This window comes from Diospyros lotus, chromosome 4 (genome assembly GCF_014633365.1).
Source record: "Diospyros lotus cultivar Yz01 chromosome 4, ASM1463336v1, whole genome shotgun sequence".
Taxonomy (NCBI): Eukaryota; Viridiplantae; Streptophyta; class Magnoliopsida; order Ericales; family Ebenaceae; genus Diospyros; species Diospyros lotus.
Window position 1 is genome coordinate 29,210,646 of NC_068341.1, and position 22,696 is coordinate 29,233,341.

General features: G+C 39.5%; 1 protein-coding gene across 6 annotated transcripts in view; it reads left to right on the top strand.

The window, feature by feature from the left end:
* Positions 1–22,696, top strand: part of LOC127798705 (sulfate transporter 4.1, chloroplastic-like) — a 94,107-nt gene that overhangs the window by 29,724 nt on the left and 41,687 nt on the right. For 5 of the 6 annotated variants that reach the window (XM_052332256.1, XM_052332258.1, XM_052332253.1 and 2 more), the window contains exons 5-9: positions 15,986–16,051; positions 16,133–16,240; positions 17,986–18,093; positions 18,180–18,245; positions 21,637–21,697. In XM_052332256.1, coding sequence (XP_052188216.1) covers positions 15,986–16,051; positions 16,133–16,240; positions 17,986–18,093; positions 18,180–18,245; positions 21,637–21,697 — 409 coding nt within the window. The remainder of the gene's footprint in view (positions 1–15,985; positions 16,052–16,132; positions 16,241–17,985; positions 18,094–18,179; positions 18,246–21,636; positions 21,698–22,696) is intronic. The other variant, XM_052332255.1, reaches the window with a different exon arrangement.

Below are 22,696 nucleotides of genomic sequence, written 5' to 3' on the forward strand. Positions count from 1 at the left end.
ACAAAGAATTTGTAGAAGGGGAAGAAGTTTATTTGCGACTGAGATAGGCTCATCTAAAAACTCTCGCTCCAGGACAACACTCTAAACTGAGTCCAAGGTACTATGGGCCCTATCCCATTGTAGCCAGGATTGGTAAAGTTGCTTATAAGCTTCAGCTACCTTTAAATTCCCAAATACACTCGACATTTCACGTGTCTTTGTTATAGAAGTCAGCAGGGGCCAATTCAGTGAGTATGACCTTGCCCTCCTCACTCCCTGATTCCTCAGAGGCTGCAAAACTTGTGGCTATCCCTGACAAAAAGATTATATACCGATAAGGAGCCCCTATCACACAAGTCTTGGTGAGATGGTCCACCCTACACCTAGAAAACAACACTTGGGAGTACCTCCCTAACATGCTCAAACAGTTTCTGAAGGTGGCGGGACTTATTTGATCTTCTTGAGGACAAGAAGCTGCTGAAGGGGGGGGGGGGGGGTTGTCACGGACATGTGCAATTGCAACAATTGTAATAAATTGGGATTAGTTGATTGTATTGGGAATTAGTTGATGGTAGGCGGGAATAGTAGTTTGGTAGTTAGGTTAAACTTTTAAATTCAAATTACTCCATGTAATTGATGAACAAGTGGGCCTTTGCGCCACTCACATGAGCTGGATTATTATATATACATGCTAAGTCTGCTCCCCATGGTGTATTCTCACGCAACACGAAAAATGCCATGAAGTAATAGTTTGTGGGTGGGGGAAACTCACCTTGGGGTCTATTTGGAGAGGATCTTGCTCGCTCTTCCTAGTTTTCCAACCTTTTCTTGTCACCTTGATGGCAGGCTTCTTCTTCCCTTCACTAGTTTTCTCTCTTCCTTCTCTATTTTCTTTCCTCTATCACACTTGTTTCAACTCCCTCAAGTGGGAGACCTCCCTCAATATATAGGATCCCTAATTTTTCCCATAAAGAAGCCAATTAATATGAGGAATTTTTGTTTTATTTGTATTTTTTAAAATCTACTTTCTTGTGAAATACACCTATATATAGATGTGAGAAAGGAGGAAGAGGAAAGGGGTTAGTGGGATCCATGAGGGATGGCTTGAAAGCCATCCCGAAGGGTGCAAGGGTTGGGCAACCACTTGTGCAGGTGAGCAGCTGCTTGCTGCATTGGGGTCGTGGGGTCCCTTTCATGGGAAGGGATCTCACGTCCCCAAGGTGGGCTAGCGGAGGGTGCATTAGAAAAAGGAGATGAATGCACAAGAAAAAAAAAAATTAGACTTGGGAAATTGTTCCTCAGCCTAGAGACAAGAAACCCGTGGGATATAGATGGGATTACACTTTGAAGTATAAAACTGATGGTTCTCTTGAAAGGTATAAGGCAAGATTGGTTGCGAAGGGGTATACTTAGACATATGGAATTGATTATACCTTGAAACCTTTGCACTAGTAGCCAAGATGAATGCTGTGAGGGTCCTATTATCTTTAGAAAGCACTATATGGGTTGAAGCAGTCACCTAGGGCATGGTTTGGGAGATTCAAAAAAGTTTTGCTGCAAATGAGATATAAGAAAACTCAAGGGGAACATATGTTGTTTATTAACATACCAAGGGAGGTAAGGTAACTATCCTACTTGTTTATGTTGGTGATATTATTGTTACCAGAAATGATGAAATTGAATAAAAAGGTCTTAGAGATTACTTAGCCCATGAGTTTGAGATTAAGGAGTTGGGAAAATTTAAATATTTCCTTGGAATTGAGGTTCTTACTCCAAACAAGGAATCTTTATTTCTCAAAGGAAATATGAATTAGATTTACTCAAGGAGACTGGAAAGCTATGTAGCAAGTCAACAAATGTCCCTATTGAATAGAACCACATAGCAAATCAGCAAATGTCCCTATATGTTTCCATCTTTATTTAGAAAAGCATGGATATCTATTACAACAAGGATTTGACATAATCTATATTCCAATATGGATTTGATTCTATAAGTCCTTCTTTAGCAAGGAATTGGTTTATTTATTTTTAAACAGTCCTTCTTTAGCAAGGAATTGGTTTATTTATTTTTACACAAGTGATTATTATCTTTTCTTTTGTTCAGATTTGTTCTATAAAATCCATCTTCAACAAAAACTGGTTATTCTTATGTTACACTGTTGCTAATCCATATCCTACTTGGATGTGGTAAATCTTAATCTCTATACTCTTATCTTCACTCATTATACATATCTAGTCCGTCAAGAATTGGAATTGCGAAGTCCATCTTCAAATAGGTTTTGGATTATTTTAATTATTATTATTATTGTTGGAGAATCCGGGTAAAGGGTGTGGATAAGGAAGTTTTAGTGTTTGAATAAAAGAAGGATAGGCAACCGAATAAAGAGCCTAATAAATTTGAACGAGATAAGGAAGAAGAAAAAGATATTTGTTACTTAAAAGATTAAATTTTGTATCCTATTTATATGTAACCTATTCAAATTATAATTTATATCCTATATCTTATAGGATTAGGAGTAGAAGCCGTTGCTTTACACTTGTATTTATAGGACTTTCATTCAATACAAAGAGTGAGTTTGATTGATTCCATCCTTCTTCATACCTAAGGTTGTTAAGCTTAGGTTTTTTTGGTTTTGTTCATGGTATCAGAGCTTGGTTCCTCTTAGCCGAGAATCAAGATATTATGGCCTTTTCCAATCTTGAGAATGCAGTCCATACAACTACAAAATCCTCCCTCATTCCAAACCCTCAACCGATAGCAGTTCCAGCTACAACAATCCTAGCTGTTCCTCTATCAACTGATAGCCACACCTTGCAGATCACACAACATAGATTGAATGGAAGAAATTTTCGGGAATGATTTCAATCTATTATGTTGGTAATTAAAGGCAAGGGTAAGTTTGCCTACCTGTCAGGATCTGTTTCAACTCCACCAAAGGATACAGTTGATTATCAAAGATGGGAAGCAGAAAACTCAATAATCATGGGCTGCCTTATAAACTTGATGGAGCCAAAGATTGGTTTCACATATCTATTCTACAAGACTGCTAAGAAAGGTATCAAAGGTTAGTTAGGAGGCTAATTTACCTATCTCTCACTCGCCCGGACATTGCCTATGCTGTAAGTATTGTGAGCCAATTTATGCACTCACCTACTCAATAACATATGAATGTAGTCTATCATATCTTGAGATACCTAAAGGGGACACCAAGAAAGGGATTATTGTTTCAAAAGAGTGATACTAGAGGGGTTAAAGGATTTGCTGATGCTGACTGGGTAGGATCCATAGTGGACAGCCGATCAACATTTGAGTTTTACACTAAACTTTTGGGGGAACCTAGTCACATGGAAGAGTAAGAAACAATCAGTTGTGGCAAGAAGTAGTGTTGAGGCAGAGTTTAGGGCAATTGCCCAAGGCATTTGTGAACTGATTTGGTTGCCAAGATTGATGGAAGACCTACAAATGCTCCTGACTTCACCAACAAAACTTCTTCTTCTATCTGCATACTGCTTCATGTGGTTTTAGGCCAGTGTAAGTTCTTCTTTGAGCTGCTACAATACTCTTTGTCTTTTCTCTAAATATGCCTCCATCATAGCCACCGTAGTATTTTCCCCTACTGTTGGAAGGAGTGGGGGCTAGTAACCAAACAACGCTTCAAAGGGTGACCTCTTGATTGATGCATGGTGGTTAGAATTATACCGCCACTATGCAAGCGAAACCCATTTATGCCACCCCTTAGGATGCAAAAAGCATAAGCATCTTAGGTACCCTTCCATACACTGGTTCACTTACTCAATCTGCCCATCCATTTGGGGATGGTAAGCTGTAGATGTCTTTAGCTTCACCCCTAGGGATCTCATCAACTCAAGCTGGTGAAGATCTTGTCTTTATCAGAGACTATTGAGTTGGGAATTCCATGCAGCTTCATGACTTGATCAAAGAAAACCCTGGCCACTTCTTGGGCAGAATAGGGATGGGTAAAACCGATGAAGTGTGCAAATTTGGTGAATCTGACCACCACTACCATAATACAATCCCTCCCCTCTGACTTAGGTAAGCCCTCAATAAAGTCCATGCTTATACTTTCCCATGCCTGTGCAAGGATAGGTAGGGGTTGCAATAAGCCTGGTGGAGCTACTGTTTGTCACAACTCGAGAGGGTAGTCTTGTAATTGGGCATATGGTTAGTTGGGTTAGTTACCTGGATGTATAGAGGTTGAATGTAGGAGATTAAAACCAAGTGCACATGGCCACTTGGCTGCTCTAGAAGATGTAAATAACCGCCTCTACTATAAATAAGAGAACACCACGAGTATGAGGATCATGTGAGGAATTTACCATTGAACTTTTCCCTCCTTTCTCTTCCAATTCTCTCTCTCTCTCTCTTACTCCCTATTTTCCCTCTCTTTCCCTTATTCACTCTTTCTCGCCTACATTCGGTTCTCCTCCAATTACGGAAGAACCACTAGTCAGATCGAGGATTTGACACTATCTCATACTTACAATGACTGCAAGTATCACAAGCTAATACATACTCAGTCACGTACCTTTTCAACTAGGGCCAATGGAAGATCTGCTTCACCTTGTAGTAGGTATTTTGAATTCCCGAGTGGCCTCCCAAGGGTGACTCATGGAGGGAACTCAATATCTTCTTCCTCAGTGTCTCATTGCCGCCAATTACCAGTCTCCCTTTATATCTTATCACTCCCTGATTCAATGTGTACCCGGGCTGCTTGTTAGGATTCAGAATCAACAGCTCCCTCAACTCCTTCATCTTGCTATCTCCTTCATAACTCCCCTCTACCTCTCAGTATCAATCTGGGGTTATCATAGTAAGGGCTGTTGTTTATCCTTCCTTGTGGCACCTGGAAAGGGCATTAACAACCAGATTCTCTCTTCCCTTCCTATATTATATGATATAATCCAAACCTGTAAGTTTGGCCATCCCTTTCACAAATCTTCTGTAATATCCTGTTAACCCCAAGAAACCCCTCAATGCTCTAAGGTTAGCAGGTCTTGGCCAATTCACCATCACTGCCACTTTTCTTAGATCAATGCTTATTGCTACACTTGAAATAACATGTCCCAAGTATTCTACCTGCTTCTAACCAAAGGCACATTTAGGCCGTTTAATATACAATTGGCTGGACTTGAGGACCTCGAATGTAGTCCTTAGGTGTTGTAAGTGTCGATTGAAGGTCTGACTGTATATTAGGATGTCATCAAAGAAAACTAGAATGAATTTGCGTAGGAAAGGTTCAAAGACTTGGTTCATAAGTGATTGAAAGGTGGCTAGGGCATTGGTGAGCCCAAATGACATCACCAAGAACTCATAGTGGCCATGATGGGTTCTGAATGTTAGGAACCGGCCAACCGTGTAGCTTCGATTCTGCCTTCTTTGATCCGTAGAGTTGCAAGCGCAAACTCCTCCAAGTCGGTCCACACTATCAACCCTTTCCACGACGCCTCGAGTAATGCTAGCAAACCCTAGGTGCCTCCAATGAGAGATCCGAATTTTTCCTTTTTTGTTCTTCCAACTTCATAAGTGGCATATTTATAGAGTTAAAAACCCTAGTTGTGCCTTGGAAATCCCCTAAACAATTTAGGCCCGGCCCTGAATCATATTGGGCCGAATCTCTCTTTTAAATTGTGGAACGGGCTCGACTTAAGTGTGTGACCCCTTAGGTCCACCATTGGGCTAGATGTATGGCCAATTCTATTGAGCTATATGAAGGCCCAACTGAATAGAATAATTAAACTCTTTAATTAAACTTATGGGCTTCATAATTAACTCATCTCATGGGCTTCTTAATTAAACTCTTTTAATTAATAGTTTTAGAATTAATCATATTAATTCTAAAACCCTACATATCATGGTTAACGTCTAGCAACATGCCATGAATGCCTAGCCAACGATGGAAAAACATGGACCTTTTCAATTGCAATTACCGCACAGTAAAATCCTTTCATCAATCTATGTCCCGATTGAATTTAGGGTATGGTTTTATGACGAAACCCTAATCATTCAATAACTATGTATCCATTCCAGATTTATGACTTAATAGGTGAAATCAAAACACGTTTTGATTTCCACCTCACCTTGGCCAAGGATTTCCTCAATCATGAAATCATTGGAATACATAGGACATCTTCTCATCTTATCGATAAGTGATGAATCCTATTTCGACATTCATAAGCCTTCATATGTGATAAGGTTACGCCCAGTGATAATTTGTTAATGACTCCATTGGAATCCAAAAAGAACCAAAGCGTAACCAGTCAAATATAAGACTACCATGATATCTCAAGTCTAAAGATCAATCTGCACTATTGCAACATAGAAATTCCAATTCGATAATAAACAATTACCATTAGGAATTCTGTAGCGGGGCAGTTCAGTGTACTTATTCTTATAATAAGCACCCACATATATGCACTAGTGTCGCCACACCAATGTCCATGAAACGAGACATTCTTCCAATTGAGCATGCATCATATGTGCTAGTCTATCCGAGTTATTAGTGTCCAATCCTAATAACTCTATGACTAGAGCATTTAAGATCAAGACTTATAAGGAATATGTTTCATGATCGTCATCTCTATGCACGACCATATTCCATAAACCTATTTGATCTATGGACTTTGTCAAGAATGGAAATAATAAAAACAACCATCAATGACAAATAAAACATAATGCCTTACAATAATAATTGATTGAAGATAAAGAGTCACAATGAAAAAAATATGATCAATTATATGTAAATATAATTGGCTTGTGGGGCATAACTCTAACACTGAAGACTGTTTTGTGGATGTCATTAGAATTCATACGAATCTGATGATGTCTTGAGCATAGGCCCAATTTGGAGAAGATGGCAACATTTTTCAGTTCATCGAGTAAGTCCTCGATTATAAAGATAGGGAACTTGTCTTTGATGGTTAGGGCATTAAGTTGACAATAGTCAACACAAAAGTTCCATGAACCATCTTTGTTCTTGACAAGAAGGACAGGGCAAAGATGGTTTATGGCACTTTTGTGTTGACTATTGTTAACTTAATGCCGTTGACAAGAAGGATAGGGGAGAGGTAGAACAAAAAATGATCCGTTGTTAAACAGAAGGCTAGAAAGAGAAGCTCTCTGTTGGGGATGAGATTTCCTGTTCGTGGTTGCCTTCTCCTTAGACCTTGCTGCTTTCTATTCCTTGATTCTGTATTTGCAAACCTCTTTTGAGAATTCTAGCGTGTGGGTGTGTGGATCTGGGGTTCTAGATTGGTCGGTTTGCTCAGCAGATTCGCTGTATCGGCGACTTGGAAATTCAAACTTGTGAATTTCAAAATTTTGGTTTCCCGCTGTTGGGTTTTCGATTTCCGATTGAAGACTTAGCGTCTTTTGCCAAGTTCGCAAATTCTTCCGTGCATTTCCGGCCCTCATGGGTAGGAAAAAAGTGAAGTCGTCGGGCAAAGATGATGTGCCTTCGGTGGATGACGTTTTTAAAGCTTATGGGATTCGCGTGGATTCCATTAATGAGCAACTAGCGAAGGTGGGCCAAGCTTCTGATGTCACTGATGCTCCCCCATTAAAGGCGAAAACCACAGTCGTTGAATCAGTTAAAGGCGAAGGGTCACAGGCAGTGAAGGGTTCGGAAGACCAGGTCTCAGAGTCTGGTCAAAAGAAGGAAAAGGATGTTTTACTGGATTCTCCAGTCTGCAACAGGGACAATCAAGAAGGAGCTCATCTTCCATTGAAGGCCTTGGTTCCTCCTCAGGTTCAGGAGGCGACCAAGATTAAAGTCATAGCTTCACCCAGTGTTTCTCGTACCTTGGGTGAAAACGTCACAGTATCTGAGGGTTCTCCAGCGAAGGTGGTTCAGTCCGATCCTGCTCGGGAAAGGGAAGGTGCTGCTAAAGCTCCTTGGATTGATTTGTTTAAAGATAATAGAAATCCGTCGAAGGGCTTATCTCTGCTGTTCATGGAAAACCTTTTGGAAATCCCAGAATTGAAGAAAGAACATGCTATTGATGTTCATTCGGCGTGGGGCTACAGTCTTGTTGGCTATTTTGCTGGCCAATTCCCAGGTAAGTCAGCCCTTTTGAAATTATGTGATTCATGGAATGTCAAGTATAAATACTTTGCCCATTCCAGTGGTTGATTGATTTTTAAGTTTGATAATGAATCCTCCAGAGACAAAGTTCTCTCGGGTGGCCCCTACACTGTTTTTGGAAGACCTTTAATGTTAAAGGTAATGCCTCCTTTCTTTGAGTTTGAGGATCAGAATGTTTGATTTATGCCGGTCTGGGTCAACCTTCCTGATTTGCCATTAGAATGCTGGACCCAAGCAGCATTGAATATTATCTGTTCTAAGGTGGGGAAGCCCATTTCTACTGATAGTATTACAACTATGAGAGGGCAGTTCTCTTATGCTAGGGTCTTGATCGAGATTGATGCTTCTAAGGACTTAGTTAAATTTGTTTGTTTTAAACTTCCGTCTGGAAAGCTCAAATTTCAACTAGTTCTCTATGAATTTGAGCCCAAGTTCTGTTCTCACAGTAAAGTTTTTGGACACTCGTTAAAAGGATGTCAAGCCAATAGGGCTGAGGAAACTTCAGTAAAGGCCTCAGATGATAAGCCCTCAGAGGGTATGGCATCGGATGTTGCGAATAAGCCCTCTGCTAAGGCATCGGGTGTTTTGATTACGCCCTCGGATGATTCGGTCCAGATCCTATTTGATCCACCTAATGATCCGGTTCTTTCAGGGCAGCCTAGTGTTGATGGGTCTTCTCAGGACCCTGGCAAATTGCCTGCTCTAGACTGTGAAGCCCAATTGGGTTCAGCTTCAGGCCTCAGTCAGCTCAATCAGAAGGTTAGTAATTCAGATGGCCAGCTATCTGATGATACTATGCCTCAGATTGACATTCCTCGGGTGGTTCCTCTAGGTAAAGTGGTTCAAGTGCAGGCTCCTTTTGTGCCAGTTACGTACAAAAAGAAGAGTAAATAGGCAAGCTCCCATGGAGGAGGTGCAGGATGTGGATGCAAAAGTTGCTATTCGAAAGACCAAACATAAGGGTCAGGATGTAGATGCAAGGAAGGATAATTCAACCCAACAGAAAGTGGTTAAGAAGGGCTCTAGCCTTCTTATCACCATGATTTGTGCTTGTTGGAACATAAGGGGCTTCTCCTTGCCCCTCAAGCATAATGGGGTCTGGCACCTCATTAAGGAGCATGGTATCGATGTTTTGGCTATTCTTGAGTCCAAACTCAGTGTGGGTAAGCTTGCTTGGATCATGTTAGTTAAATTCCCAGGGTGGTATCAGGTTAACAATTTTGATTTACATGAAGCTGGCAGAATCATGGTCATGTGGAATCCTTCCAAAGTGGCTCTTGAGCCATTAGGTTTTTCCCCTCAAGTGATTCGCTGTAAGATCTCATGTTTGATCTCGTTGAAAGCTTTTAATATGAGTTTTATCTATGGCCTTCATTCCATAGTTAGTCGTAGACCACTATGGAGTAGTATTATGGATTTTGGCAATCAGTGTTCAGTTCCTTGGTTATTGCTTGGGGACTTTAACAATGTTCTTAGAGCTGATGAGAAGTTTAATGGAGCGGATGTCTCTACTTATGAAACCAAAGATTTTCAGGATTGCTGTTTATCTACCGGCCTTTCAGATTTGCAGTCCATGGGATGTTTCTTCACATGGACTAATAACTCTGTGTGGTCTAAACTTGACAGAGTGCTTGTAAATCCTGTTTGGTGGTTTGCGGGGTGCTGGGGGCTAGCTCACTTTCTCCCTCCTGGTTGTTTGTCTGATCATTCAGTCATCATTGTCTCTCTTTTTGATCAGGTTATGGGTAATAAGAGACCATTCAGGTTCTTTAATATGTGGGCTGAGCATGAGGAATTTCAGTCCGTTGTGGATTCTGCTTGGAGGCTGAGTGTTCGAGGTAACTGTCAGTTTGTGCTTTGCAAGAAATTATTTTTTCGTAAAGGGGCTTTGAAGAAGTTAAATGTAAACACTTTAGCCATATCTTGGTCAGGGCGGATAGAGCTTTTAAAGCTCTTAAGGACCTTCAGCTACAATTCTCCTCCTAGCCTGATAATGAGATTTGCAAAAGGAATTGCCTAGCCTGCTCAAGGAAGCTAAGGCTCTAACTGAAGCCGAGCGTCATTTCTTTTCTCAGAAAGCAAAGTGTTCTTTTCTTAAAGATAGTGATCGTCGTACCAAATTCTTTCATGACATGGTTAAGCAAAATGCTAAAAGAAATGCTATTGCTGCTATGTATAAGGATGATGGGCTCCCCATTTGTTCTGCTAAAGAGGATGAGGATGAGTTTATCGGTTTCTATAAAGGTTTGCTTGGATCTTCATCTTTTTGCCAACCTATTGATCAAGGGGTTCTTCGGTCTGGGCGTTGTATTTCCAGTGATCAAGGCCTTTCCCTCGCTGGTAGCATCTCATCTCAAGAGATTAAAGATGCTCTCTTTAGTATTGGGGATGGAAAATCCCCGGGGCCGGACGGTTTCTCCTCACTTTTCTTTAAGAAATCGTGGAACATTATTAGAGATGATTTTTATGAGGCTGTTCAGGAGTTTTTCACCTCTGGCAAACTGCTTAAACAGATCAATCATATAACCATTGCGTTGATTCCTAAATCGGCTCATGCCTCGACGGTTGGAGATTATAGACCCATTTCTTGTTGCAATGTCTCATATAAGGTAATCTCCAAAATTTTGGCTTCTAGGCTTGCTTCCGTGCTGGATTCTATAATTGACCAATCTCAGTCAGCATTTGTCCAAGGGAGAAGCATGGCGGAAAATATTTATTTGGCCCAAGAGATCCTTCGGAATTATAATAGGAAAAGGATTTACCCAAGATGCGTTATTAAGATTGATTTGAGAAAGGCCTATGACACGGTTTGCTGGGATTTTCTCAGCTCTATCTTGGCAGGTTTTGGGTTCCCTGACGTGTTCATTTGCTGGCTGATGGAATGTGTGTCCACCCCATCTTTTTCCATCTTGATTAATGGTAGCCTTTGTGGCTTTTTCAAGGGTAAGAGAGGCCTAGGCAAGGTGATCTCCTGTCCCCATTTCTGTTCGTTTTTTGTCTGGAGTATTTCTCCAGATTATTGAGGATTAACACTCATGATTCGGACTTTAATTTCCACCCTAAGTGAGGGCAGTTGCGGATTTCTCATTTAGCGTTTGCTGATGATTTGATGCTTATGGCTAGGGGCGATTGTCCATCTGTTAAAATTTTGATGGATAGTCTAAGGAATTTTGCTGCTTGCTCGGGTCTTCAAGTGAACGAGTTAAAGTCTAGTATTTTTACAGCAGGTATTATTGATCCAGATTTGGATACTATCTTGGCTCTTACCAGCATCTCGAAGGGCTCTATGCCATTTCGTTACTTGGGCATTCCCCTTGTGGCTGAGAAGTTAAAGGTCATGCATTTTTCGCCTCTTATTGATAAGATTACAGCTTATATTAGTGCATGGACCTGTTCATCCTTGTCATTTGCAGGCAGAATCGAGCTTATCAGGGCTATTCTACAAGGTGTTGAATGCTTCTGGTTATCTATTTTGCCCGTTCCGGCGATGGTTATCGATAAGGTCACTCGCTTATGCAGGAATTTCCTTTGGAATGGCAAGCAACCGCTGGTTGCTTGGAAGGATGTCTGTCTGCCCAAAGCCAAAGGTGGCCTTGGTCTTAAAGACATCAAATGGTGGAATTTTGGTCTCTTATCTAAGTCCTTATGGAACATCCATGCGAAAAAGGATACGCTATGGATTCGTTGGATCCATCAATCTTATTCACAACACATTCTTGTTTGGGATTGGTCCCCTAAAAAGGATGCCTCCCCCTTGCTTAAAAGAATCACGGTCATTAGGGACGCTATGTGCCAAAAAGAGGGCAATTTTGACGCTGCCATTCAGAAATTATCTAGCTGGGTCTAGGGCAAGTCAATTGATACTGCGTTGGCCTATGATTATTTTCGCACTAGAGGGACTAAAAGGGCATGGGCTAAGGAAGTCTAGGCATCATGCATCACGCCTAAACATTCCTTTATCGTGTGGCTTGCTGCTAAATGTAAACTTTTGACTAGAGACAAGCTTATGATTATGGACATTGATCGTGCATGTGTCTTCTGTAATGCGACAGAGGAAACTAACGAGTATTTGTTTTTTAATTGCCAGTTTTGTTCTTCGATTTGGGATAAAATTAAGTGGTGGTTTGGCATCTGAAGAGCTATGTCCTCAATTCATAGTGCTCTTAAGGGGCTCAAGAAGGAAGCTCGGGGGACTTCATGGTGCAACAAAGCAAAAAAATTAGCGTTTGCTTGCACTGTCTATTGCATTTGGAATGCTAGGAATCGTGTTATTTTTGAGGGTCAGCGTCCTCTTGTTGATGATATCATTAGGAAGATCAAAACACATGCATACAGAGTTCTTTTTTCTTTGTATCCTCATGTTTTGATTGTTTCTAATTTACCAGACGCGGGTATCTAATTGCCCTTTTTTTGTGTGCCTGGGGATGCCCAGAGTATTTGTATGGTTCATTTTTGATCAATACATATTTATTTACTGATAAAAAAAAAAAGACAGGGGATGCATAAGGACTTTGGCTTGGTCTGATTAATGATTGTTGGAGCATTTCCTTAACCATTCTTTCAATTTCAGTCTTTTGGTGAGGGGGGTATCTGTAGGATTTGACATTAATGGGTTCTGAGTTAGGTTTTAGATTAATTGAATGGTCGAGGGTTCTTTTGGGTGGCAGGGAGTTAGGCTCTACAAACAATTCCTCATATTTAAACAAAGGCATATTAAGATGGGTTAAGTAATGTACCTCCAATTGGCTTTGGTTCGGAGTGATTGTGGTTAGATGGAACTCCCCTTCCAACTCACTCCCTTCCTCTGTCTCCTCTACCGCTTGGATAGAAAACAGTTGAGCTACTTGAGCCCACTTGTGCTTGAGTAACTTTTGCAGCTTCCTCCCTATAATCATCTTACAAGCCCCCATCTCCCTATTGCTAGTGACAGTCATCTTCTTCCCACCTTTCTCAAAGGTCACTTTCGTTCGGTTGAACTTAAAGCTAATAGGGCTAACTTGTTTCATCCAATCCACCCCTAACACCACGTCGCAACCCCATAGCTTAAGTAGTCTCAAATTTGCCTCAAACAACTCCCCTTGCATCTCCCAACAAAAACCTGTGCAAGTTGAGTTGCTTAGCACTTTGTTGCTTTGGCAACGGTCATTGATAAGAGCTGGGTTTCGGTAAGCCTACAATGGAGTTTCTTGGCAGTGCTCTCATCCAAGAAACTGTGGGTACTCCCACTATCGATTAGAATCATCAAATTGCACTCCTGCACCTTACCTTCCACCTTGATGATTTTGTTGTTGGTTAACCCTTTGAGAGCATGCAACGAAATCTCCCCATTATCTTCCCCTTCTAACTCCTCTGCTCCCACTATTTCCTCTTCTTCTTCTTCCATTATTCCATCTTCTTCTTCCAGCAAGAGTAATTGCCTCTTGCATTGATGCCTGAATAATACTGGTCACCACATTTAAAACACAACCCGACCTACCTTCTTTGCTCTATAAAATTCCCACGCTGACCTGCTAAATGACTACCAGGTGCAGCCACTGTCATCCCTTTTTGCCCCGGGTTTACCCTTACGAATTCCTTACCATACCCCTTCACCATCGGTACTGCTGGCCCCATATTGGCTCCCTTACTCGGCTGTCTCTACTTCTTGATGATAGCTTATATCATAATCTCCTGCAGCCTAGCATTTTCTGTTGCTTGCTCCATCGTTTCCGGGTGGAGCATGTTGACAATAGGTCGAAGTTTCTCATTTAACCCACTCATGAAGCTAGAGACAAAATAGGCTTTAGAGAGGTGGGGGTTCAAGTTGACCATGATCAATCTTAACTCTTCAAACCAGGCTTGGTAAGCCTGTACCCCTCATTCTTGTCGCAGTTTATTGAATTCTTCCACCACATACTTCCTATTTCTGTCTCCAAATCTCTCATAGTTTATTAGCAAACTCCTCCCAAGGACACTCTCCCCTAGTCTACGACCACCCTTGATACCAGGCATCCCTCACGTCATAAAGGTAATGCTACTCTACGCCCCTCCGGTATATTACCAGCTAAACATTCACTCACATCTCCTCACCCGTCATCTGGGATTACTCCTATCAAACATGGGAATATCTAATTTAGGCATAGGGAACCCCAGTTGATTGAATGCAATCGATCCCTCCCGCATATGATCCACTTCAGTATCCTCTTCTCTTCTTGGGGAAACCTCAATTTCAAAGGGCTCGACATTCCCATTCCTCATGTTATGATCGGTCAAAACTGGCTTTGTCCTTTCTCTCAGGGGAAAATCAGGTTGATAGACTTACCTGATTTTGGCGTGTGAACATTACCATAAAATTCTACAGTTGATCCCGAATCTAAGCTCCCACCTCGTCTTTAATCCCATCCATGCTCCTCTCCAAGCTTCCTAGAGAGGTGTCCATCTTTCGATCCATCGCCATGATCGCTTCATGGTTGCAATTGGATCCAATCTCTAGCAATTTCACTCAAGCTTGCAGATTGGTAACTGTTGAATGGAACTATTGCACTTGCGACTCCAGATTCTTCATTTGAGTCCCCTCTGTCATCGCTTCGCCTACTGAATTTCTTGGCCCGGGTCTTGCTTTGGTACCAAATTGTTAGAACTTGAGGGATCTAACAGTAACTCTTGAGAATTTGTGAAGAATTCTAGAGAATTAAGGGAGAACTAGTAGAGTTTGGAGAAAGAAGGAGAGAGAGAGAGAATTGAGAGGGAGAGATAGAAATGAGGGAGAATTTCAAAGTGAATTTCAATTCAAATTTCAGCATGCCTCGTTACAAGTAACTGGGTCCTTTATATAGAGGATCCCATGGCCATAGCTCCTGCGAAAAGGAAGCTTTATTTACAGTTGTACCCTTTCTAGAAATAACTACCCAACTCTCTAACCGTTACACGTGAAGGCCATGCCACTTGCATGGTACATTCCCCCCCTAGGTACTTATACTGTGACAACAGATACATTTACAAAGGCTATGTCAAGACCTGGATTTGAATATCTTATTGCCAAGTTAGGAATGAGAGACATCTATTCACCAGTTTGAAAGGGGACGTTGGAGCATCCGTCTAAGGGTGTGGATAAGGAGGTATTAGTGTTTGAATAAAAGAAGGATAAGCAGCTGAATAAAGAGCCTAATAAATCTGAACAAGATGAGGAAGAAAAAGATATTTGTTACTTAAAGATTAAATTCTTGTATCCTATTTATTTGTAACCTATTCAAATTATAATTTGTATCCTATATCTTATAGGATTAGGAGTAGAAGCCATAGCTTTACACCTGTATATATAGGACTTTCATTCAATACAACCAGTGAGTTTGATTGATTCCATCCTTCTTCATACCTATAGCTGTTAAGCTTAGGTTTTTTTGGTTTTGTTCAATTATTTTATTATCTATTTTCCTAATTTCTATCTTTCTAATTATCTGATAGATATCTGTCCTTCTATGTATATATCTTTATATTTCCTTTATTATCTTCATCCTAAAATTTTGGGTTTTTACAAGAATCCTCATCTGGACTACTTCAATAACTTGACTGCTCATCTCTAGTAGTTCCATGTTGGTGGTATCTTGGCAATTAACTCCGGTCTGTTAAAAAAAAAACTCAATAGGTGGGATATACTTTCACGGATGCATTTCAGAATTAATTGCTACATGTGATATGGCTATAGCTTTTACATATTTGATATCTCAGTGAAAATTCTGCTAGCCACTTCTAAAATATATATAAATTTTAAATTCTCCATTATGTGAAAAGGAATTGCAATAACCGTTACTGTATTTGGTTGTTTGCTTGGTAATCTCAAAATTATTTGCTCTTTAATTTCCTCCATCTTCCATTAACATTGTTTTGGCTAGGGTTTTTACTGATTTTCTAATTATTTTTTTTAGTTCTCATGGCCTCCTTTTGTAATGGGATCTATCATGCTAGCTATTCTTCTGGTCATGAAGCACTTGGTATGAGCATCTTTTCTGAAGTAGTTTTGTGTACTGCTAGCACTCTGCGGTTAGTAATTATCTGGATGGTTTCATCTATAGGGAAAATCAAGGAAGTACTTGCGGGTTCTGCGAGCAGCTGGACCACTTACAGCAGTTGTCCTGGGCACAACCTTTGTAAAAATATTTCATCCATCTTCAATTTCTTTGGTGAGTAACATACATTGAGCTTTCTAAATTATCTCTTAACAATGTAGTCACTAGAATATCTCGTATGAGTTAGGCTGTAGAAGTATAATAACTTCTTCAGCCCATCCGTGAAATAGTTTTCTTTCCAAATGCTATGAGTCCTGCCTCCCTTTCCCCCTTCACTTGTATCTATTCTATTTTTGATGTGCTAAGATTAATATTTGTCAATGCCTCTCAGGGATAATTTTGGAGTGCATAGAGATGTTGTATTGGCTTCCTGGCGGGATGTCACCTTGTGTTATTCTCCTCTGTGCCTTTTACTGATGAAGATCATAGAAACAAATATCTTTGGAAACAATATTTTAGGCATAAAAATAAAAATTAATATTGTTTTATTAGTTTATTTATTTTAATTTGTTTCTTAGTTTCTTTTGATTTCTTTTATTTCCTAAAATCCTTATTAGATTTGGATTATCTTTATAATCTTATTTAGAATGAGTCAAGGAATCCTAGTTAGAATAGATTTTTATCTATTAGTTGTCTATAAATAATTCTTTAGTGAAGTATTGTAGATATGACTTTGATGAATAATATTGAATATTGATATTGATTTTGAGTAATCGGGATTACTCTTGTTTCTTTGGTTCGGATTCTGCGTCATCTACTTTGAAGACAACGAATTGCTGCCAATTGGTCTTGACAATGACAAATACATTCATTGGTGAAAGGATAATATTTCAAACAATGTTCTCCTAAACATGCATGTCAATGCAGTTTTCCTTCCCACTGTTTAGTTCTTTAATCTTGTAGTTTTCTTCTCTTTTTGTTTGTCATCTCTAGGCAGGGCCAAAATTTTTGACTGCCTTGAGCAGTCATAATTGGGGACTGATGAGTGCTGATTATCCAATTTCTAATCATTATATTCTTTTATGTCAAACATTTTTCTTTGATAGATGAATCAAACTTGTACTGTTCTTACTTCTCTAGATGAATTTTCTTCTTGACAAATTTATATAAAAAAAATACCAAGTAAAAATATCTGTGCATGTGTGTCTTGGACAACCAAAAGAGGAGTTGGTCATCTTCTAGGAATAAATTCAAAGAAAGGTTCAATGTTGTACCATTTTGGCTTCAAATTTTGAGAAGACAAAGTTAAGCATTGTAACCTCGTCTTTTCAATATGATGCTTATGCAAACATACACAGATAGGATCTGGCAGATTCAATTGAAGGTAAAAAAGAATTTCTGAGTGCATAAACATGTGGATCTTGAAGTACATAGAAGGATTAAACCAAGCTCCCTCCTAAAACCCAAACCTCCAACATAAACCAGGTACCTTAAAATTTCTGAAGGATCAATTATATAGAATATTAGCGTGAATCATTTGACTGAGCTCTAGTAGACCTTTATTTCATAGATTTCTCTACGAAAATGCTTGGGACAGAAAAGAGTTAACATATGGAAGGATCAAAATCGATTCTGTGGCAGAGAGTTTTGCATATCACAGAATCTTGATCAAGCCTAAAGTCCCATGAAACATGAAGAATAACCTGTATTAAGTCTTTGAAAACTGGATTTAATGTTTACTTATCTTTTTTTTTTTTGTTTAGTCTTTCTACTTTGAATCCATTTCTTATTATTTGTTCTTTTTCTGTCACCACTTTGGTTTAGTTTTATGTATTTTCTTTTTCCATTTTCAGTAGAGAATAATTTCATCTACATTAATTCTTTGATTGAGCTTGTATAGGCTATCGGTTGTGTTGTAGGTTGGAGAAATACCTGAAGGCCTTCCAAAATTTTCTGTTCCAAAAGAGTTTGGATATATGGAGTCCTTGATCCCAACTGCAATTCTTATCACCTGTGTGGCAATATTGGTTAGAAAATATTGAATAATCATTTAGCTCCTAACTTTTTGAATTTAATCTATAGTTTTTACTTCAACCTCATTTTTCAACTCCAGGAATCAGTGGGCATTGCGAAAGCATTGGCAGCAAAGAATGGGTATGAGTTGGACTCAAATCAAGAGGTATGTTTTGTAATAACTAGAAGTGATGATGGTCAGCACATAGAACTCCATTACTGCATGTTATGAAAATTCTACATCATCTATCATCATCTAAGCCATTGTAATTTTTCACGTTTCATGGCATATCAGTTACTTATTAGGCTTCTTACATGAACTCATATACTAACCAAACAGTATCTCTAGCCATTTCAGGTCTCAGGTGGAAATGTCAATTTCTGAAGTCTACATCTTCAATGATTCTTGTGGTTTTTTTAAGTTGCATTTATTGGTTTAACAACTAAGATGATTTTTTTTTCCATGTAAAGCAAAATCAATATTTTCACTATTAGCTAAGTGAGTAATTGCTATTACAAAAGGTTCATGATGTAACTTAAATTGTTGTACTGTGCTTTTCCTTTGGTCTCATCATGTATATTTATATTTTAATTGTACTCATATTTATTTAGTTTATATAGATATATTTTGTAAGCACCCTCGCCTGGATATTCCAACCACCCGGACCACTCGAACGGGAGCGTCTACGGAAGGAAAAAGAATGGAACACAAGACAGAAACTACCCTGGCATGCATACACAAGAATTAAAATAGCGGAAGCTAAGCTATACACATCCATGCACTACGGGTACTCTACTAGCACAGCGGTCACCTGATAAACAAATACAAACAGACACCTGTGCCAACATACATGAGACACGAGGAATGACCTTGCACGATAAAAAATAATAGAGTAAATCCTATTCAAATATCAGAGTTGACGGGGACTAACGGAATTGCCTGTACACCACACTGACACTGTCGCTAGATGCTGACTCCCTTGCCCTTGACCCACGCTGCCACTACCTAGAATGATGGAAAGCAAAGTGAGTCGAGAGACTCAGCAAGCATCAAGAAAGGAAGGATGAAGGCTGTACATATGCTATAAACTCTCCCCAGAATATCAACCCCCAAGCACACATAAGCCATGAGACGCCCAACATAGTATGAAAGCGTAAATAAATCATATAATGGTCCTTGGGGTCCACACAAGACACACAGCACCCAAGTCTCATACCAACTTGCCGCTGCCTTGATAGGCAACGAATATCTCCAACAAACCTGTGCGTACCATCCCGGGTTGGTGCTCCCGTCACTCGAATGCTCGCATCAGTCCTCCCGACACCCGAATTGTAGAATAGCTGAGCCATAGGCTCCCTCGGAATGGTCCTCCCGTCCGAGATCTGTGAACTGATAGTAACCATGCAATGCACATAAAAATACAATGGCGTAGTGAGCATCAACGTGATACACTGGCGCCCATACATCCAGGCATCAGGCCATGCTCCGCCCACATAGTAAACCACACGCGATGCATATGCCCGTGCCAGATGCAATCTAACCATGCTAGAATGTCCGTGTCCAAGCATACTCAATAAATGAATATCCCAACATGCATCTCGTACCCATGTGCATATCAAACCATGAACGATAAAACAATAAATTGAATCATGTAGTAAGTCACATAATAGCAGAGCTAGTCAGCAGTGTCCAGCACCGGTCAACGGTCAGTGACTAAGAGTGTCCACCTGATGATCCACTTCAGGGCTGTACAATAGTTTACTCCAACGTCACCAAACAATCGACCCCTGCCCCACTGCTCGATAGTTCCAGCCTAATCACACCCAAGAGACCCATAATCAAATCCGCACATCTAGGAACCTAGTCCCCAAGTTGGGTTCAACATCATTCCGAAAGGAGCGGGGGTGATACAAATCCCCGTAGGCACACAACCAATAGCAGATTACAACGTTTTTACGCTTGAATGCCACCAAATTAATACACGCTGCAAAATAGAATAAATTCCCAAAATTAACAAAATCGGACCCAAAATTAAATTCTAACCATACAAAATTATTAATACTTGCTTCTCTACTCACCTGGCTAAATAAATTTTCAATTAAATCTGGTTTAATCCCCAATTTCTCCCAAATTCCTCCATTTTCTTCATCACTGCACGAGCATCTTCTTCTCCGAATTTTTCCTGCTAAAACCCCTTCTGTTTGAGCGTGAAATCGGCACGAGCAAAATGAGTGGCTGGGGAGAGGCCACGTGGCAGCCGTTGGGACCAGCGTTGGGGGAGGCCACCGCCTCACCGAAACGAAGCCATTTCAGGCGCCAAGGGCTGATGCCCAAAATTCCCTCATGCGCACGCATAGGCCGTAGGTTGATCCCGCGACCGACTCCCTCGCACACGAGCACGCGACCGCCTGAGCTACCGCCTCCCTTAATATTAATATGCATTGCATTAAATTTAAAGTGACTTCTCTTCCCTTTCCGAGATTTCCACCAGCACCCATAACTTCTGAAAAACTTACTTGCACCCCACATTCAATTTCCCTCTTAATATACTTATACCCCAAATGTCCAGAAAATTCACTAAATTAATTTATTTTCCTATTTTCATAAAGACTCCCTGTTAAATTAATTATTCTAATTCTCATTTTCTCAAAACAACATAAACATTTATTTTTCTTTTACATCCTCAAATATTTCATGATGACTTCAAATACCAAAATTAATAATTAATATTTATCTCCAAATTTCTGGATGTTACATATTTTCTATAAACAGAGATGACTTGTACTGTTCTTTTACTTTGGTCTCATCATGTATATATTTTAATTGTACTCATATTTATTTAGTTTATATAAATATATTTTTTTGAAAACAAAGGCTGACATGGCAATCGGCTGATGTGGCAAAAATTACTGAGGTGGTAGCCACGTTAGTAGGGCATATCAACATTTAATGGTTTTTATTAATAGAAGAGCAACAACAATCCAAAATTATAAAAAATTAAGGTTGGGTCTAAAATTGAAACAAATGTAATCGTTTTGGCAGTTTGCCCTAATTTTAATTGTTTACAAGAGGACTTTCAGTTTGAGATTCTTCAGGAGAATACATACATAACATATGTATTTGTTAAGAAGGTGTTTTATTGACGAAGGGCAATCATGTTATCCCTTTGTATGGAAAAGAACATTCCATGCGTGAGGTTTTCTTGAGCTTAGATGTATAGCTTAAATGAATTGTTTTTCTGTATAAAATATTTTATAACTGTAGTTGCATTAACCATGCTCTAATGCACCATGAATATTGCCAAATCAACCACCACTGTCTGTAGTATAAACCTCTCACATATTACGGATTCGTAGTTGTGATAAAGGGAGATTTTCCTTATATTTGCGACTTAATGTAAAAACTAAGAATTAAGAACTACAAATGGAGGCCTAATTGGCATTTGGTTGCCATTTTGGGGTTGGTTGTTTGTAATCTTAAAACTAGAATTTCTCTTCATTTATTTGCAAAGAAAATAGAAAAGCAGTTCTGACAGATCCCTTGTTCTCTCTTACAGTTGTTTGGTCTTGGTGTGGCCAATATTTGTGGTTCATTCTTTTCTGCATACCCCTCAACAGGTGAGATTTTTTTAGGCCAAAACATGCTAAGTTGATGCTTAGAGATAAGAGCAAAATGATGAATTGTTAAGGAATGAATCAAGCGATAAAGAAAACTTAAAACAAAACCAACAACAACAACATATCCAGCCTTTATCCCACTATGTGGGGTCGGCTACATGAATTCTAGACTTCCATGAATTTCTGTCTTTTGTCATATTTTCATTGAGGTCCATACACTTCATATCAAACTTTAATGTCTCTCCCAAAGTCTTCTTAGGTCAGCCTCTACCTCTTTTTTTGACTAATTGTTCCATTTCATCAACTCTTCTCACAGGAGCGTTTCTTGGTCTCCTTTTCACATGACCAAACTATCTTAGTCTAGTCTCTCTCATCTTCTTCTCTGTTGGCACTACTCCTACCTTATTACGAATAACTTCATTTCTAATTTTATCTTTTCTTGTATGGCCGCACATCCATCTTAACATTCTCATCTTCGCTACGCTCGTCTTTTGCTCATGCTGGTATTTAACTGCTCAACATTCTGAGCCGTACAACAAAACTGGTTTTATAGCTGTCCTATAGAATTTTCCTTTCAGTTTTAATGAGATTTTACCATCACATAACACCCCCGATGCATTTCTCCATTTTAGCCAACCTGCCTTAATTCTATGTGTGACATCCTCGTGAATTTCTCCATCTTTTTGAATCACTGATCCCAAATATCGAAAATGATATTTTCTTTGTAAGATTTGGTCTTCCAATTTTATTATAACATCCTCCACTCTTGCATTCTTACTAAATTTACATTCCATATATTTTGTTTTCTTTCTGCTTAATTTAAATCCCTTAGATTCTAAATTGTTTCTCCATAACTCAAGCTTAGTGTTCACTCCTTCTTTTGTTTCATCCACCAACACTATGTCGTCTGCAAATAGCATACATCATGGCACCTCTGTCTGAATATCTTTAGTGAGTTCATCCATTACTAAAGCAAATAAGTATGGACTTAGTGCAGAA